Genomic DNA, 15002 nt, shown 5'->3' with positions numbered 1-15002 from the left:
TCTAGATCACCCTGAATTTACCACTTAATTATGCAAAACTCTGCTTCCTCTGGCACTGTGCGTTTGCCCTCAGAGCTTCCTCCAAATCCAAGGAAAAACAATTCCTCTTGCTTCAAAGTCATGTGCTACTGCTCCCCACTTCCAGTCCCTCCCTTCCTTGAGCTAAGGACTAACAGACAATAAGATAACATTTCATACTTATCATGAGATCTCAGGCCAGTTGGAGTAGTTTCTGCAATAGTTTTTCACATCAATCAAATGGAATCTAAAACTTCCTCCCTTCCCATACTTCACTTTTTATTTTATTTACCTTTTAGACAGTTTTAAGTTGCACTCTTTCTGGTAAAAAAAAAATTACCTCTGGGCACAAGTATTAAACCTAACGGGAAATTAAAATAGCTTTAGAAGTAAGAGTTATGAGTTATCTTAAAAATAACCAACTGGTCTAATGAGTGCTAACTGGCTTTTTGCCTTAAAAAGAAAGAACCAAACCGGGAAATAAGGCCTGGTACACGGCCCAGTACTAAGGGGATAACCAATGTAGGCCTGGTGAAGGGGCCTCAGTCTAGCTGAGCAGCGATATCATTTCAATTGCCCTCTGGGGCCAAAACCTGAGCAAACTCTGGCCCTTGGAAGGCAGTTGGGGCAAGGAGCAGCATTTATTTTTATGGGGGTTTTTTGTTTTCGTTTTGGTTTTAGCATTTACTAGGTGCCAAGTACTGTTCTAAGCCCTGGGGTTAATCAGGTTGGACACAGTCTACTTCCCCTATGAAGCTCATGGCTTTAATCCCCATTTTACAGATTAGGTAACAGACACAGAAAAGCTAAATGACTTGCCCAAGGTCACAGAGCAGACAAGTGGTGGAGTCAGGATTAGAAACCAGGTGATTATGCATGCCCCCAAAACAGAGCCATCGTTGCAGAGCGTTTCGCAGATGCCTCTCTCAAATACACTCAGTGAATCTCACAAGCAGGTTATGTCTGCTATTTTAGAAGAGCTTCTCAGTGGATTGAAAGTCTAGTCTGGCTGCATTCTCCAGACCCCTCGTTGCATCCAAGCCTAGGAGCCCAAAATAGGTTGAAAAATACTGAACCTACCATACAGCCTGATTTTCTCTGAAGGTAATGAGGAAAGGATCAGGCAGGGCTTTAATTAATGCCATATAACAACAGTTTATTATTTAGTTGACAGCAGCACTGAATATTTTTGTTTCAGACCATTTATTCATCTGCCATTCCAAAAAAAACAAAACACCCCACCACACTTATACTCATCCCTGGCATGCTTCAACTGTGTTTCATAAAAGTCTTCTTCAAGAGTTAATTCAATATGAGAACATTTTCCAAATAGAAATTGTACCTCCAAGTATGCCCAGTTAGTATGCAAGCCTAGACCCTCTGTCCAATTAATTTTTCTCCTGGGTTATATATAATCCCAGGTTCACAAATTAATTGCACAATACTTCACATTGCTATGGCTTTGTAAAAGTGTTCTCCCCGTGTCCAGAAATTGGGTAGGGCATTGGTAGGTGTCTGGGGACCAAATCCTCCAATATCAAAACTGTCCAGATAAGTGCCAGAGAGGATGCCAAATTGCACCACTGAGTTTTTTGATATTCTTCATGTGCAAACAGACAGATTCTACGGGAACAATTAGGAGGTGGGGGCAGAATTCGGCCCAGTGTATTTTTTAACGAGAATTTAGTCAATGGGGATAAAAGACCTAATTCTTTTCTCTCTTTAAAGAGAACTCCCCCTGGGAAGCTGAGTCTAGGGTTCCAGTTGCCTTGAGGGTGAGACCTGTGTGTCTGGATTAGGATTTAGGCCTAGTCCTAAGGCCATAGATCCAAATAAGAAAAGGGGTGAGGCTTGAATTATCCTCTCCACTTATCCTCCGCTCAGACCCAGTGTTGAAAGCAGGGTTGGACTATTTCCTTTCTACTCTTCTTGAGGGAGGGCAAAGCATAAGGTAGAAGTGGGCCTTTGGAAAATGTCCTGACACTCTCTGAGTGTCTGATCCTTGGGAGCCTTGTCCATTTTTTATTCCTTCTTCGCAGTTTCTATGAGAGGGGTGCTCTTTCAGGAAGCTAAATTCCCAGGTTTCACAGTGACTCATTTTAGGGTCCAAGGCTAGTCAGCTACTTTAGCCACTCGAGTCGCCTGCCTGCTTGTTTAAACCAGATCAAAAACTCCCTGAGGAAAACAACTTTATCTTCTCGAGGTACCACAGCTTAGTGGGAATCAGAAAACCTGGATCCTAGTCCCTCCTCTGCCATTTGCCTGTCAGGCATTCATATTTATTGAGCGCTGTGTGCAGAACACCTTACTAAGCACTTGGGAGAGTACAATATAATAGACATTCCCTGCCACAGTGAGCTTACAGTCTATGGACTTACAGTTTGCTATGTGTCTTTGGGAAGAAAGTTGCTTAATTTCTCCAAGTTTCAGTTTCTTCATCTGTAATATGGGGACTGAATACCTCCTCTCCCTCTCCCTTAGAATGTAAACTCTGTGGAGCATAGGGACTGTCCTATCTGATTCTGCTTTACTCACCTCACCACATGGCACAATTCTTGACACAGAGTAAATGCAATCCTTTTTTAAACAGTATTTGTTAAGCACTTACTTTATGCCAGGCATTGTACTAAGCATCGGGGTAGATACAAGCTGATCAGGTGGACAAAGTCCATGTCCCACATGGCGCTCACAGTCTTAATCCTCATTTCACAGCTAAGATAACGGAGGCCCAGAGAAGCCAAGTGATTTGCTCAAGGTCACACGGCAGACGAGTGACTAAGCCAGGATTAGAACCAGGTCCTCTGACTCCCAGGCCCATGGCTCTTTCCACTAGGACATGCTGCTTCTCTTATAATTGTGCTTCTTTTGTTCCTTCAGTTTAGGACAATACCTACCTTTTGTGGTGCAAAGAATTATTGAAGAATGAAATGGCTAAAGGTGGGGAGCAGAAGGAAGGAGGAGAAGAAAGGGGCAAGGATAATCTACAAAATGAATCATCAGCAGCTAAATGTACCCATCATATATCTTGGAAAATGTGAATTATCTGTAGACTATATCTTTTTACTTCCCTCTCCAACACCCTCAACCTCCACAAAAAAAGATCATGAAGCAAACAGGAAAAAAAGGACGTTTCACTTATGTTAGCAGTAGGTAGCCAGACTTGAAGGCACACAACCAGACTTGAAGACACACAATTAGGATAGAGATGTACTAACCTCATCCACATTCTCAAATGCATTGATGACATCATATGGCAGGCAGGAGAGCAGATCAATCACAAACCAAGTCTTCAAGTAGTTCATGCGGATGAGTTTTGGATCAGAAATCACTTCCCCGGCTGGCCCCACAAAGGTGGTATGGAAATTCAACACAATGTCCACCAAGAAGATGACATCTACAATGCTGTCCACAACCAGCCAGGCCACATTGTTCTGCTTAGTCTTAAAGGAGACATTATAGGGGACTAAAATGGCTGTGTAAAAGGTTAAAATCAAAATAATCCAATCCCAGGTGGTCTTGAAAACACAATAGTGCAAGATGATGTGGGGTGGAGTCTTTGGTGCCTCTTGTTTATACTGTGGGAGAATTTCTGAGCCCAGCTGCAAAACCTGAATGGAAAAGCATAACAGAAAAAAAATCAGGATGGAAATTATATTTTGCATTTTGGATTGTACTTCAACCTGATATGCAAGATATGAATAAATAAATGTAATGAGGTTCTAGAAAGCCCCCATCCTGGCAAATTCAAGGATCATCCAAAATCCTTTCAAGTAATCCATCCACTCGTGCCTCTTGTCTTCTCCTCTCTCTACTGGGCAAAGGTTGTGCTTCCAGCTATCCATCTCTGCTGCTCGTTTGAAATTTCTAAAGTAAGAAGTGCCTCTAGGTGCTTGTATTTTGGGCATGACTCAAAGCCAGCTGACACTGTCCACTCTCATCAACAGAAAGGTGTACATGTCAACTTGTTTAACTTTGAGAGAAATAAATTATTGAAGCTCAGTGAATATGACTGGTAGGATGTACAGGCAGTTGGTATTATGCCATGTAGGAAGAATAATTAAGAAATCTAAAGAAGAAAGCAATGGGAGGTGTGAGATTTTCTGAAACTCAAAGCCAAGCAATTCTGAAAGACCGTGGAGGTCGAGTAGGTGGACTGACGAAAGATCTATGCCAGAACATAAAGGAATTCAAACCCACCAATATTAATTATTTGTTTACTATATGCCAAGCGCTGTGCTAACGACTGGGGTAGATCCAACACAATCAAATCAGACACAGTCTCTGTTGCAAACAGGGGTCACAGTCTCACCTCACCACTACTCTCTCTCCCACCAGATAAGACATTTGGGAACACTGAATTATTTCTGTGGTATTTGTTAAGTGCTTACTATGCATCAAGCACTGCTCTAAGCAGTGGGGAAGATGCAGGTGCCTTTTGGGGACCAAAATCTGAAAATTTAATAAAGGGAAGTGAAAAGAATACCAGATAAGTAATTGAGGCAGAACAACGGCCCTCCTTTTATTACGTGTTGATCAGGGATCGTAAGGCTTGGGGAGAAGCAAGTATATCCTTTTTACACAACAGAGCTATCACTGTCGCTATTATTATTATTGCCTTTCATTTCCCCTTCCCCACTAGAGCTACAGTAGAAAGACATCCCAGAGGAATACAGATTAAACATTAATGCACTGGCTTCTTCCATCAGGTTTGAAAATTCAGGCACACTCTCAGACCAACAAACACTCTAAAGAACAATTATGAAAGCAGCACCCAGGGAGGAACCCAAATTACCTAGCTGAGCCAGATAGCCTAAAGCCAGGGCCTTCTCCAAAATCATCAGAAGGGAAAGGAACATGCAAATGAACTCTGAAATCCTGCCAACAGGAGCTCATTCCCCTCAATTGCTTCCATCTCCAGACTTCTTAGCTCACCAAACCATTTTTCTTCTGAAGCTCTCTGGTAAACCATAAGGTGGGCCTTCTTTCCCAGGCCAATGGGCCACATTTTTCTCTCAGTTTAATGGGTTTCTTTCTCTCTTTTCCCTCAAGGCCTTTTCCTCAATTCCTGTGGAAAAGGTCTCTAGACTGTAAACTTGTTGCGGACAAGGACTATGCCTACCAACTCTATTGTATTATACCCTCCCAAGCACTGAGTACACCACTCAGCCCACAGTAAGCTCTCAATAAATAACATTGTTTGACTAATCGACTGGAAAAAAATCCTGAGTTGATGAATAGGGGTTAAAATAGCTGAAGGTTCCCCTTATTCAGCATTCTGAAAGCTGCTATGGGGCAGGGATTTTGTCTCTACTTTCTCAGTAACTCTTACCGTCCCCAGCAGGGTACTCTGAAAGCAGTGGACACTCAATACAAGCTGGCCAGCTATACTGTGACAAAGCCCACTCAATGTAAGACCTTTAAGACTTTGTTGGAGTTCCCCATTTGATAATGAGCCAAAGCAAGGCTGAATGCCAAAAGACAAGGGCTCTGACATATAATCCTGACAACCAGTAAATTGTTGGATGTCTACAGTAAATCGCTCACCCTTTCCAGGCTTGAAACAATGACAAAGAAAAAAAAATGAGGAGGTGCCTATGGTTGCAGTCGAATGACTTATCACTATCACAGTACTGCTCCAGATTCTCCAGATTCAAAAAATCTAGTCATGTAAGTTGGAAATAGTGATCTGTCTTCAAAAAAAGAACATCATTAAACACTTTCAAATCAAAAAGTTCACCATAAAGATGTGAGTTCAGATTGGGCCCAGTGATAGAAAAACTGGGTGCCTTCACCGGTTTTTGGTGTATCCTGACCCTGACTGAAAAGTACACCTAACAAAACTTATTCAGGGAATGGAGCTGTAGTATGAGGCTCTTTGAAAGAAATAGACAATCACTTTCTAAGAAACTAATAATTCAATAAATTCTAAAGATTCACAAGCTACCAGCTGCCTGGCACACGGAAAGACAGGCACAATACACTCTTTAAGCATAAGTCCAAGAGCATCTCTTACATCCCACTATTCTGAGGAAGAAAAGTAGGTTCCGGGGTCTTTTTTGACTTTGAAAACCAAACTCTGCACAATGGTTTTATTATGAAAGAACTCAAAAGAGGCAACAAGCCACAGGGAATTGACTGGAGGCCAAAACAGGATCTAGCTTCATGACACTCCAGATATACCCATACATACCCTTTTTGGGGAGAAATGGTGGCGGAAAGAGTCGTTAGATCAATCCATACTTATTTAGTAAGGGGATCTCAACTTGACATTTTCATTGACTAGATTAGTTCTCACCTGAGGGAGTCTGAGTCGATAGCAGCTTTCTCCCTTTTGGAAATGCAAGCTATTCTGGGCTGACTGGAGAGATGCATTCATTTTTAAACAGGGCTCCCCATGGGGCTAGCTCTCAGAAAACTGCTTACCAGCTTCAATGCTACGGTGAGAACTTCTATTCACTTGCTATCTCCCATCATGGGGATAAAGCCTTTTGCACTTAAGCAACGGGACACAAGAACTGCTACTGAGCAAGAATGGAGGCTGAGATAGTTGGCAATAGAAAATACGTGGCTCTATTCGTTTCCCGCCCTTTTTTCTTTAGAACTGTGAAAAAATGCTCATGCAGTGCAAAAATCTAGGGTCTAACTTCAGATCTTTTGTATAGCCCACTTTCCAATGGAATCCTTAACAGATTTCCTCTGCTCTGTTTCTACTACATGTTAAAACAAGAAGAAATTCCCCTGAGAAGCTTTCACTTTGCATTTATCTGAACCTAAACCTACCAGGAAATACATTTCTTCATGTATACTTCCAGGTATATCAGTCATAGGATACACTGTGTACTCAATCACTTCATTTCCTGCTCTTCATTCCCATTTTCAACCTCCTCCTCCTCAACAGGTCTTCACTGAACAATAACAAAGTTAATAGCTCTGTTCTAGATGTTAGGGTCGGATTATTAGGCTAATGTTGATTTACTTCAGTTGGAAATTTTATTCCTGTTAATCACTGGAGGATTTATTTGCTGATCTGACTTTCTTCAACAAGGGTGTGATGAGGATCATATTACTCCAAAACCAGGACAAGGTTTTGTGCCAATTTCTAACACAAAGACTCAATTTACTCAAGTAAAGCCTCAATTAAGCAATTCCACACGCACACTTCCCTCCTTCTGTCACTCCTCCCAAAAATTAGGAGAAGGATAGGAGTCTGGGACAGAAAATGTTGGAGAAAGGGCAAAGCCATGATATATCCCTTTTGCCTTTCCCCTGAATGTTAGAGTCTCTGCATTTCCTTCTCCCAAACCCTCTTTGCTCCTGCATCTCTAAGTGAGGGTATTTCAGAGTGGTTCACTGACTTGAGTTAATACACACCAAAATGATAATACCTAATGTTGAATGAAAAAAATATACACCTGTACATAAATGCATGCATGTATACATACACACACACACACAAACACACTCCATTCCCTTAAGATAAGCCCTCTGGCCAGAGAGACAATAAGAGCTCCCTGTTTGTGACCTATCAATTAATCAACGGCATTTATTGAGTGCTTACTGTCAACAGAACACTAAGTATTTAGGAGAGTAAAACAGATTCGGGAGACGCATTCTCTACCCACAAGGAGCTTACCATCTATATGGGAACACAGACAATATAAATAAGTAAATTACAACTATGTACGTAAGTGCTTTGGGGCTAAGGGTAGGGTGAGTATCAAGTGCTTAAAGGGTATGGATCCAAGTGCGTGTGTTTATGAGTTTAAGCGTTTATGTGCTTATGACCCGTGATGTTTTTAGAGTCATCATTCTGGCCTCTCTTGCTGGCACTAAATACAGTAATATTCCGCCCTCCCTCCCCCAACACACACACACACACACCGCCACTCAACCTGCCGAACACAGTCCCTGAAGGTCCTCATGTTTCCAAACACTGTCGCTTGGCTCGCTTCTTAACGGCTGGAACGTGAGAGAAACCTTAGCCTCTGGCAGGGGAGTAGCACGCTTGGCCTTCAAGGGCAAAGTCAAAAGGAGCTAGATCTAAGCAGGGAAGCAAGGGAATTGAAGTGACTGGATAAAGTGTTGTGCTGGGCTGCAACCCACCTGGACTAAACAAACTTAACTGCTGTCATAAACATGATGCTAAATAGGACGTCCCCAGACCTATTTTTAGGACTTTTTTTTTTCCATTATGCTTCTCTGCCACAGTGAAAGAGTTATTTGTGGTAGGAAGCAATTAAAAGTATTACTCCCACACTCTTTCTATTTCACTGGCTTTTCTTGCAGGCACTATTTGTTCCCACTAGCAATACCTGATACCCTCATCGCTTTCTTCACCAAATAATTCTGTTTCAAGGACAACCCCAATCACAGTCTCAGGTTTCCTCTCCCTCTTGCTGGGAAATTTTCCACTACTTTCATGAATGCCTAAAAGTATTTTCCCTGAGTCTCCTATTGTTTCCCCTCCTTGTTCCCCTCCCGTCTTCCCTACCTTCCCAGACTCCATGTTGCTCTTGCTGCAGCCAACTGATGCTATAGTTACTCAGAGAGGTGAGAGTTGGATTGTAGCTATATCAAAAAGATTCACCGCAACCTGTTCATTGTTCATGGACATGAAAGCCAGATAGAGGCCAGGGAGAGACCAGAGAGACCCACAAGCCATAGATAATCCAAAACACCTCAATTTAGTCAAATTTCAACCTTTTGCCCCACCCAGCCTATCTACCACCACCACTATAGTTAGCAAGAGGCCCATTTGACTAGTTAGAATTTTATCTCCAATTTTCCCTCCTCACCCTCAGAGGGAGGTGGTAATAGGCAGCAACATGGCTAGAAAAAAGGCAGATTGCCAGAGGGATAATAAAAATAATAATTGAGGTACATGCTGAGCACATTCTCCATATCAACACCTTACTAAGCACTGGAGCAGATACAATATAATCAGGTCAGGCAAAGTTCCTGTCCCACATGGGGCTCACAGCCACGGTAGGAGGGAGAATAGGAATAGGACACAGAATCTAGAGAGTGCACAGCCTAGAGTCAGTACTATGCTCATGGACAGACGTGAGCTGATTTATGAATGCCTGCCCTTCATGTGTGCAGATCACAGTTCATAAAAGTAATGCTTTCTTCAGGAAACAGGAAACAAACTTCCCTGCCCTCCAGGCTGCACTCTCAGCGGGGAGTCTTCCAATCCAATTATTCGAAGGGAAAACTATACCTCAATTGGGGTTCATCGACCAATCTGAAATATATTTTAAAGCCTTTCTCCTCCATTGGATTGTAAACTCCTTGAGGGAAGAGACTGGGTCTACCAACTGTTTTTTATTCTTCCAAGTGCTTAAAGTTACTCCTTGGACATTTTACCCCATGGGAACAATGTCCTGGGGAAAATTTGGATGGAAAGTCCCTGAGAAGCAACTTTAAGTTTACCAAATGGAAAGTCATGTTAAACTTGAGCAAGCTGCCAGCCAGGAAAAATGAAGTTCATGTTGCCTCTTCCCAGGTGATGATTTGCTGAGCCTCTAAACAGGAGTGGATGGCTTAAGAGAATCACACAGTCCTCCATGATAGATCTGGCCTAGCAGAAAGCGCATGGGATTGGAAGTCAAGAGATATGCATTCTACTCCCAGCTATGCTGCTGACCTGCTATATGACCTTAGGCAAGTCACTTAACCTCTTTGTGCCCTAGTTTCTTCATCTATAACATAGGGATAAGATATCTGCTCTTCCTCTGACTGAGAACCCTGTGTGCAACAGAGATTGCAACAGATCTAATATGTTGTATCTACCCTGTACTTAGTTCAGAGCTTGGCTCAAAATAAGTTCTTAATAAACACCATAATAATAGTAATTATCTTGGGAGGCATCAGTGAAAGGAAAAGGAGAAAGGCCATGAGATTCTCCAGGTTCCAGAAACGTAGGACAGGACTAGGAACCAGGTCTTTGTGGAAAATAATTTTCTTCTGCAAAATTTGCTTTCAATAATGTCTGGGATTTGCTCTGTGAAAGATGTGATTTATAGCTATTTTTATCCTATATCAAACACTTGCTAAAATTATTGAGTTTAAGGCTTGATTTAAAAAATGGATTACCATAGGACAACCATTTTGGTTCAATGTGGAATATTTTCGCAAGACTTTCCAAAACGGTATCTGTGCCCAGGATTCCCAGCCACAGAGTACCAGCTCTTTGCATTCTCTGTGCATTCCTGGGCTTCCAGAGACACCCTCTATTTGAAGCCATTCAAGTGTTGCCGGGAGAAGCATTGTGAATCTTCTGAAAGCCAAAATGGACATTCATTTGCCATTTCCAACTGCTTCTTTTGAAGCTGAACCTTGATTGGCACAAGAACCTATTTTACAGAATATATCCCCTATTCCTCCTAGCTTCCAACTTGGTTCCAACAGGCTAAGGTTCTAACTATTGCCCTTTCCCATCCACCTCCTATTAAAACTTAACCTCTTCCAGGAAACACTCATTACAGCACCTGATTAATTCCAATACACCAGAATTTCCCTAGACTAATCACACCTTCTCCATCTCACTCCTAAAAGTATAGAAAGGTATTATTCATTTTCACACACTGTTATGGGTGCAGTTTCCATTATTGTATATATCTGTATAATATTTGGTTATCTACTCATTTATCTCACCTACACCATTTCATTTGTAAGCTCTTTCGAGGCAGGGGCTACATCTGTTCTCACCATATAGCAATTAAGAATATTTATTGAGAGCCTACTCTGTGCAGAACCTTGTACTGTATGCTTGGGAGAGCATGATGGAGTTAGCAGACAATACTTTAGCCACATCTGTAAATGTGTATATATATATATGTATATATATATATATCTGTACTTGGGATTTGAAGGTGGCACTAGTCTCTGTGAAATTGTTATGAGTGAGCAATTGTTGTAGCTAATACCAGTGTGTATCAACTCATCCTTTCTTCACTATATGCCTGCAAAAAACAAAACAAAATACCTCTAACTGCGCTGTTGCACATAGGTGGCACCAGGGAAACATCTCTAGAATTAGAAGCATAGCCCATCAGAGCTAAGAACCCACTCAGGATTGCACTAACCAGAAGAGACTTGTCTCCCAGTTGCCTGGGCAGGGTTTATGAGAGTAAAAAAAAAAAAAAAAAAAATCAATTTCCAGGTTCCATAGCTCCAGGCCTTTCTTGTTGCATTTAAATAACACGCACCCTCTGCTGGTCACCCAAAGAACAATCAGCCGATTGATATGCTCCTGTCGGGAGTGGGATGTGATAATCCATAATCCCCGGTCTTCTAACCATGAAAAAAAGGCTGGATACAATTGGTTTATGAACTTCAGTTTGCTCTGAACCTTGATGCTGGGAGGGTGTCCGACAATCTACCAAATAGCATGCCATTCTGTAAGCCCAGAGCAAGCAATAAATGTTTCCTGACGCCCAAGATGACACAGCATTCACAATGAAAGATCCACATTTTCACCTTCCAGTAGCAAATCTGGATTCCCATAGGACTGGCCCAGAAAAGCTGAGGAGGACAGTCTTTCCCACAAGATTATCTGTGTTACCATTGCCCATTTGTCAAAGCACCAATGTCCTAATGTCCTAGGGCAATAGGGGCTACTTCGATGCTCAGGTAACCATTCTTTTATTTTCATTGATATTTGGTACTTTTTATTGAGTATGTCCTGGCTGCTGTATTTCTGGAGAAACATACAGCCCCCAAGATTTCGAACTTAGCTATTAAGAACTCGCTTAAACGGATAGGGTGTTTGGAGACTCATTTAAGAGTTATGGGATTGACTAATCTTACAGAAGTTTATTTTAAAAGAGAGCTGATTCTTTTGAAAGGCAGAAGAGATAAAGAATAGCATTGGGGCCAATCAAGTCCATCCGAGCAAATAATGGTACCGTTAGGTCAACTACCGAAGCAATGTCTCTTAGAACACCAAACTCCCACACAGCTAATATACAATTAACCTTAACACATGCCAAATTACTTGAACTCTTTCACGCAGGAAGAAGCTGCAATAGACTGAGGAAGAACGCCCAGGAAAATTTGGCAAGAGCCTTTTCTAAATGGGGCATGAAAGGTTTAGCAGGCACCAGGATAAGGAAAGGACATATAAAGCTTCATTATCTCCCTTCAAGTCGACAAAACCTTTACTCTGCCCACCCCCTTTCTGTGGTCTCTGGGTCAACTAGGTGTGTCAGGTCTGGAGAATGTCCTACCTGCTACCCACGGCTAAGAAACTGCAGAGCCTAGGGGGTGAGCACCAGCCTGGAAGTCAGAGGACCTGGGTTCTAACCCTGGGTCTGCCACTTACCTGTTGGGTGACCTTGGGCAAATCACTTCTCAGTACCTCAGTTTCCTCATCTCTAAAATGGAAATTAAATTCTTATTCTCCCTCCCACTTGGACTGTGAGCCTCATGTGGAACAGAGAAGGTATTCACCCTGATTAACGCATATCTACTCAGAATAGAACTTGACATGTAGTAAGCACCTAAAAATGTCATAATTACACTTACCCCAGATGTGGGGTTACAAGAAGAGGGGTTTTTTCCGATACATGCCAAAATGTCTATGGGAGGACAGAGAGCCTAAGACTGCACCCAATCACAGAGTGCCCATGGGTAGTGGGGAAATTATGAAGGGCAAATGTAAGGTTCATTTTCCCTTTGCAGAAGGGTAGGGGAGTTAAGCAATTTATACAAGGTCACTGAGCAAATCAGTAGCAGACACACGATTGGACGATAGTTCTTCCCCTTGACTCTATTTATTGCCATTGTTCTTGTCTGTCCGTCTCCCCCAATTAGACTGTAAGCCCGTCAAAGGGCAGGGACTGTCTCTATCTGTTGCCGACTTGTTCATCCCAAGCGCTTAGTACAGTGCTCTGCACATAGTAAGCGCTCAATAAATACTATTGAATGAATGAATGGACAATAAGTTGTCCATTTCCCCGTTCCTGCCCATCTCGCCACCCTATTCTCTCTCCCTACATATCCTTAGATTCTGCTGCTTCCTAATCTGTAATGTATTTTTAAATCTGTCTCCCTAGCTAGACTGTAAATTACTTGAAGGCAGGGATTGTGTCTATTTACACTCTTTTACTCTCCCGCGTACTCTGCACACAGTAAAGGGCTCAGTAAATAACACCGATTCATTTATTTGATTGAAAGCCCACTAACTATGGCTGTTCCTCAAGGTTTGGTTCTGAGTCCTCTACTCTCATTCTCAGGAGCACATCTGCTACTATGGTATTACCTATCACCTCTAAACAGAGAGACACCTTTAGCCCTGAAATCTCAATGACTATACAATCTCATGCTTCCTCTTGCCCTCAGGTCATCTCCATCTACAGGGCCACTTACACTATAAATGGCCAAGAATATAAGCAAATGCCTTATCTTTCCTCCTAAGCACTTTCCTCTTGCTAATTTTCCTTTCATTGTTGGTACAGCATCATTCTCCCCGTTGCTCAAGGTCACGGCCCTCATGTCATCTTTGACTACTCTCTCTCTCATTTACCTCCCACAATCAATGTCCTTTCAATTCTTTCACTTTGTCACATGATCTACTCCTTCCTATCCTGTCTCCTATGCTTTAGCTAAGCTTACAACCACCACCCTGGCACAAACTCTCATCACCTGCAGCGTAGACTACTGTAATGCCATTCTCATTGCTCTTTTAGGTCTCTAGCTTAATCTACATACACCTGCACAAGCTGTTGTCTTTTTACAATGCTGTTCGGGGCACATCACTACCCTAAAATATCTCCCATGGCTCCTCATTACTTCTTGTACAATACAGAAATCCCTAATCATCAATTTCACCTCTCTGCATCAGCTGGCTCTTTCCTACCTGATTTTTTTCTTCTCCCATTACACCCTGGCTTGGGCTCTTTGCTAAGTAAACTCCCAAAACATTCCTTCCTCCCATCTGTTTTACGTCTGATCCACTGCTCAATCTGTTCCTCCCCCCACCCCCGAACATCTCTTTGCTTTGCCAAACCACATTTACCCACTCCTTCAAAGTCCTCCTAAATAAGACCTCAAAGTAAGGCAATTTGACTGGGAACAGGATCCTGGTAAAAGAATAAATACCAGATCACCAGGTTGGGTTCGCCTTATTTTAAAAGGCGAAGTCTTTTACGGGAGACTTTTTGACATGGACCTTAGCCACCTGCATCAGAGACTCCACAGCAGCACGAGAGCTGGCTGGGACAGTACTAAGAAGTGTATTTGGTCTCAGTGAGCTGGGGGCCTGACTGCAGTATCACAAGCAGCCAGCCAGTCACCGGCAGAGCTATCCACTCCTTCAGTGAACTAGCATGATTCTGGGGGCAGGGAGTATAGGTAGTGCTCTAGGGTGGGGATGGAGGAGAGGTCTATGGTCTTTCTACTTCCGATCTTTCAGCTGGGAGGGCAGAGTCTCCGGTTCAGCCAGGGGAACTGTAGGCCATCCCCACACCATGCTCCACCCCCTAATTCTTGGCCATCTAATTCCATAAATGAATCTGCTTTTTGTTACTGATTTATTACTTGTGTTCGTTACTCCTATCACTTCCCTCTTTTTACAATAGTACATATTTCAATTCGTGTCTATCGTCTCCCCCATGAGACCGCAAGCTCCTAGGGGGCAGGAATCACATTGTCTTACATTTTTTGTGCTTTGCCCATAGGAGGTGCTTAATAAATATTGTTTGTACTGCTACTAAATACACTAAACACTGGTCTTTACCTACAGATTATCTGAACAAATGGGACCTGAATAACTTTGGCTTCACTTACCACATATACCGAGCAAAAAAATTCCATCTGAAATAGCCAAACAATCAAGGCCAATTCACCTTTTGGGAGACTGAATCAGGTGGATAATTTGCTTTCCTAGCTCCAACTTCCATTGTGCTTGTCTCCCTGATCACCTGTGGCACGTGACTGTCTGGACCAAGGTTCATCTCCAAGCAGATGAAGACTCTTGAGCT

The 15002-nt window shown here is 42.5% G+C and overlaps 1 protein-coding gene across 2 annotated transcripts in view; it reads right to left on the bottom strand.

Moving 5' to 3' along the window:
- The window catches only part of KCNH1 (potassium voltage-gated channel subfamily H member 1), a 257772-nt gene that overhangs the window by 179630 nt on the left and 63140 nt on the right, over nucleotides 1-15002 (bottom strand). For both annotated transcript variants that reach the window (XM_039914813.1, XM_039914812.1), the window contains one exon: nucleotides 3234-3626. In XM_039914813.1, coding sequence (XP_039770747.1) covers nucleotides 3234-3626 — 393 coding nt within the window. The remainder of the gene's footprint in view (nucleotides 1-3233; nucleotides 3627-15002) is intronic.

This window comes from Ornithorhynchus anatinus, chromosome 19, assembly GCF_004115215.2.
Source record: "Ornithorhynchus anatinus isolate Pmale09 chromosome 19, mOrnAna1.pri.v4, whole genome shotgun sequence".
Taxonomy (NCBI): Eukaryota; Metazoa; Chordata; class Mammalia; order Monotremata; family Ornithorhynchidae; genus Ornithorhynchus; species Ornithorhynchus anatinus.
Note: the sequence above shows the minus strand (reverse complement) of the source record. Positions and strands in the feature narration are given on the sequence as shown.